The sequence below is a fragment of the Pavona decussata genome, unplaced genomic scaffold (genome assembly GCF_977016875.1).
Source record: "Pavona decussata unplaced genomic scaffold, jaPavDecu1.1 SCAFFOLD_44, whole genome shotgun sequence".
Taxonomy (NCBI): domain Eukaryota; kingdom Metazoa; phylum Cnidaria; class Anthozoa; order Scleractinia; family Agariciidae; genus Pavona; species Pavona decussata.
Window position 1 is genome coordinate 761,746 of NW_028145466.1, and position 5,089 is coordinate 766,834.

At 38.6% G+C, this 5,089-nt stretch overlaps 1 protein-coding gene across 1 annotated transcript; it reads left to right on the forward strand.

The window, feature by feature from the left end:
• Window positions 1–2,131: 2,131 nt before the first annotated feature.
• Window positions 2,132–5,089, forward strand: LOC146482725 (vacuolar protein sorting-associated protein 29). The gene is made up of 5 exons (XM_085106795.1): window positions 2,132–2,239; window positions 2,422–2,538; window positions 2,776–2,883; window positions 3,906–4,033; window positions 4,835–5,089. Exons 1-5 carry the CDS (start codon window positions 2,147–2,149, stop codon window positions 4,953–4,955), a joined length of 567 nt encoding a protein of 188 aa, XP_084962921.1. The 5' UTR covers window positions 2,132–2,146; the 3' UTR covers window positions 4,956–5,089.

Here is a 5,089-nt window from a genome sequence, read left to right on the forward strand (position 1 = left end):
ATTTCCTGCAACTATTTTTAGATTGAGCTCTCTGATTGGCTTACAGTTCACATTACACTTCCGGTTCCTTCTCTCTGCCGAGTGACCTCGCGATCGCGGGGAAGGCTGGTACCTCGCTAGCTAAGAGCATCACAAGATTTGGAAGGAAGATGGTGAGTTTTTCAGGTCAAGTGATTAACAAAATACTCCTTTTCCTTTCCCATATTAATACCAAAGGAAGCGTTGGTGTTCTAACTGTATGCTACTGTAGTGTAATTTGATTGATTGAGTATATTTGCGGTATGTTTTTAGCTTAAACTATCTACAACATGGCTGCTCTCTCCAGTCTCTCGCTATCATCACTTTCGTTTTCGTGTAAAGCTTCAGCCGTAAGCAATATTGTAGAGCACTCTTAGTGTAGTTAAATGAAAACAAGGGAACGAAGCTTCCTTTATTTCACAATGAAGAGAAATTTGATAAATACCCCTGGGATATATGCAAGTGCAGAATGCACTGCCTCCGGAAATGTATACCCCTGAAAAAGCTGGATGTATGGCTACATAGGCATTCATTTGTGACGCTTCTTCCTTTTTACATGTTTTAATTAACGAGACAGACATATAATAATAATTATATTAAACTAGGTTTCTGTGAGAAACATCCCACATACTGTTAGGATTGGAATGTTGTTAAGTGGTATTTGAGACAGGTACATAATTATTATATGTCTGTCTCAAATACCACTCCGTAACATTCCAATCGTAGCAGTATCTGGGTTGTTTCTCACATGAACCTAGTCTAATGGCCTAGCTCCCACAAATCTCTTATAGCTCAGTGTTAGAGCATCTGAACTAGTAGTCATTTCACATTTCTTTATTGGTATGCTTTCTAGCCTGGGGTGGGGGTACTCTGTTATATTATTTATATGGGTATGTGTGGCACCAAACAGTATTGTTTTTGACCTGTTTTGGTCAGAAAGTCCAAAAAGGGGTAAAGAGTGTAGAAACCAGGTCTGAAAATGGGTAAGAATTTTAGAGGCCAGGTCTGAATAGGGTACTAAAAAATTAGATGTTTTGGTCTGAAATAGGGTCAGGGTTTAGAGAACCGAGCCGCACATCCAGCCAAAAATTCCTAGGAGTACCCCTCCCCCCCCCCACTCCCCCTGGGCTACATGGCTACGAGGCTATGTGGCTACATGGATATGTAATTTTGTAGCCATGAAACTACTTTTTTATACAAGTATCTTTGTAGACACTAGTCTATTTCAAGAAGGGTTTTTTGAGTGCAAGGGTATCCTGCAGTCATGACAGTAATATAAGTGGGGAATTTGAAGCCTGGAAGAGAATGATAAGTACCACCATAAGGAAGTATAGTCACGACTCAATCTGTAATTAAGGATTGTTTTCTTTGAGCCCCAAAGGAAAGTTTTAACAGGTTTTCTGTCCTATGGACTAATGAAAGGTTTATGAGGAAAAATGACCAATGCTATTAATAGTTAACATCACTCTTAAGTAACCAACAGCCTGAATGGCTGGTGCGGTTTTAGCATGAAGCAGGAGTATAGCTACTTACCTCTGAATGAAAGGCTAGTCCACTGCATAGTGACCCCCAGCATTTTCATCAGGTTTCCCTAACAGATCAAGAGACAATTTGGATCAAATTTTATTCTGTAAGGAAATGAGGTGATGGAAAGGTGAGACCAGTCTTGAGATACACAGCCTGACTAGTGACCACACATGCTCCTAAGCTCGATTACCAGCCGCTGTTCGGGAAAATGAGCCCGCACTCATCCCCCCGTGGGGCTCAAAGAAAACAACCCTTAGTTACAGATTAAGTTGTGACCGGACCCGGGAGACGGCGGAAATCGAGCCTAACATGCTCCCTCACATGAACAACATGTCTACTAATAATTTTTCAAGTAACTCTTTCACCCAACAATTGATCAAGTTAATTTTAATTTATTACCCCACCTCTTATTAGTAGCATTCTCTATCCCATCAAGTTCATCCAACACCTCTTCCCTTGGTATTCCTTACCTTATCACGTTCATTTTACCTTCCCTTCCCTTAGCATTCCCATTTGACGAAAATAGGCAGTTAGGATGTGGGACAGGTTGAGGTTCAAAACAGGGACAATAAAAAGAAAATAACAAATCTAATAATAGACTATGTTGCTTCTGTTGCAGCTTGTTCTTGTGCTTGGAGACCTCCACATTCCACATCGGCAACATAGTTTGCCAGCAAAGTTCAAAAAGTTACTAGTAAGTTCATTGCGACTATATATATATAAATTTTTTGAACCTAAATGTTACCTAAACAGCTGTTCACGGGGCTTCAATTTTTAAAGTTCTCGTTCTAAAGCTGAAGGTATGGATTTATTATCAGTGAATGCAAAGGTCTTGTGATTGTCTTGACTGTGCCCATCAATTGATCTTTTTCTTAGGTTCCTGGCAAAATACAACACATTTTATGCACTGGAAATCTCTGTACAAAGGATTCTTATGATTACCTGAAGACACTCGCCAGTGATGTTCATGTTGTCAGAGGGGATTTTGACGAGGTAACTGTTTTTGCATTCAATGGTTAAAGTTTTACGAATCTTGGTAAGGAAATAGCTCAGGGAAGAGTGAGAAATTTTCTTGTCTGGTTTTGAAAGAGCACGGCATAATAGTTGTTTTCAAAATGCAAGAACAGAAACATTGATAAAGGTACTTCATATAGTGAAAATGAATTTGTAGTTTTGAAAAGTTGTGTTCTACATTGTATAACCCACCAGTTGTGTTATTTATCCAATCAGAATTTAGCGTACCCTGAACAGAAGGTGGTGAATGTTGGCCAGTTTAGGATAGGAGTTTGTCACGGTCACCAGGTCGTCCCATGGGGAGACCCTGAGTCCCTTGCTATGGTAAGCGATGCTTTGTAATAATGTCCTTCAATGGTGTCAAATGAGGATAAAGGGCTTTATTAACTTATAAACATAGCCCATGTCAAGGTCAATAATGCTTTTACTTGGTGGGGGTGGGGGAGGGGGGGAGTTGGTATTCAAGTAAATTTTATACTCAGAGGCTCCGCCCCGAGGTCCAAACCCTTACCCTTTTATATAGCATTTTTGACGGAAAAGGTAATCCTTTCATACACCATCCACAGAAAATGTTCCCCGTTTCACATACCTACCAGTACACACAGTCCATCTCTTTTTGGTTGGCCTGTTTGAGATATGTTGAAAGGCCCTTTCCCTGCTAACTCAAATAAAATCCAATGAACCCTTGATCTGACTCCTTTTCTCAGTCATTTACTGTCAGCTAACTTGTAACTCAGTTAACTCAAACTCCCCACTAACTCAAAACTAATTTTATAACTCTCCCTTGGCTCAAATTTACCCCAATAACTTGACCTCTATTTCATAAACACCAGTTAGTGATCAATATGACTGAACGTAGATGATTGATGTATCGAAATCTTTACGGATAGCATGACTGTAATACATGGAAACGTCCATGTATTACAGTCACGAATGTCTGTAATACTGTAGATCTCAGTCTTTGCTTTGTCCTTAATATATGTTCTTAAAATTTTGGGTAAAATTCCCAAACTAAATGTTTTTATCAAAAGGCTCTTGTAAAACAAATGTATTTTACCAATTTAAATGGCTTGTGATCAAAATCACAAAATTCAACACCAATCCAGCTAATAATGAAATCCCTACCCTTTTAAATACCTCCACTATAGTCCACCATAGGGAATTACCCCCCCCCCCCTCCCCGGGTGCTTCCACAGGGTAAGAAGGGTGGGAGGGGGGAAATAATCAATAATAATTATTGACTGTATATGTTAAATTTCTGGCTGTCTGATACAAATTCCTGGTGAATAGTTCCAATATTCAATTTCCCTGTTGTCTTGTTTTTAACTTCTCCTTGTTGTCTCCAGCTTCAACGCCAGCTAGATGTGGACATTCTTATTTATGGCCACACGCACAAGTTTGCGGCATATGAACACGAGGGAAGATTTTATATCAACCCTGGATCAGCCACAGGAGCCTATAATCCTTTGCAGGGGTAAATTGAGTTACAATGATCATGAATGCTGAAAAATTTCAATCAATAAGCTGCTTATGTCTACTTTGAAATAGGGCCTATCTTCACTTGGGGAGACTTAGACTAAATTTAAAGTCTGATGCACACCCGTTGAAGGCTTGAAAGCATAACTGTCTTATCATTATGTTGAATTTAAGGCCGATTTTTTTGCTTCGCTCAAAAGTGCCTGAATTTTGCACGCGAGTGCACTTACATACATACTTTATTCTTGCCTCCCTGGTGGGGTTTTTCAGGAACAATAAATAAACAACTATAGTTACTGTAATAACAAAGCAATTAACTTCAATTGTGTTATAAAATTCTCTAATTGTGCTAACTAAGAAATTCGGTGTCATAAAATGTCTATTCAAATATACAATAAAAGAAAAAAGAGGGATTTATGTCCCATACATTTCATGTAATAGCTTACATCTTAATGACTGTTTAAAAGTTCTAACAGTTCTGCAAAGTTTAAGAGAGGAATCGAGGGAATTCCATAAACTCCATAAACTTACAGTTCTGTAATGAAATGTTTTTTGCCCACTGGCTGTTTTAAAAAGAGGTACATTCAGTCTTTGTGAATGACAAGTTCTGCGATTGCTAATTTTGGTGCATTTGATTAATTGTGAGAAAAGATACTCAGGGGCACAGCCTGTCATGCGCTTATATGCCACATGTGATGGCATAATGATAATATAGCTGAGTGTGTATCCATTCAGTTTAAACTTGAAAAGGAAATAAATCTTGCAACTCATAACACCTAATGCTTTTATTCATTTTCAGTGACGTTGTACCCTCCTTTGTTCTGATGGACATTCAAGCTGGTACAATTGTGACTTACGTGTACCAGCTGATTAAAGATGATGTGAAGGTGGAGAGAATTGAGTACAAGAAGCCTGTATAATTATTAGTAGAATAATATTATGTTGTTGGTTATAGTCACTTTTTAAGTATCCTTTATTGTATACCGTTAAGTAGTTTTTTTAAAAAAATGTGTGAAGCGAAGGTGATATGGAAATACTGCACCTTGTTGTGACG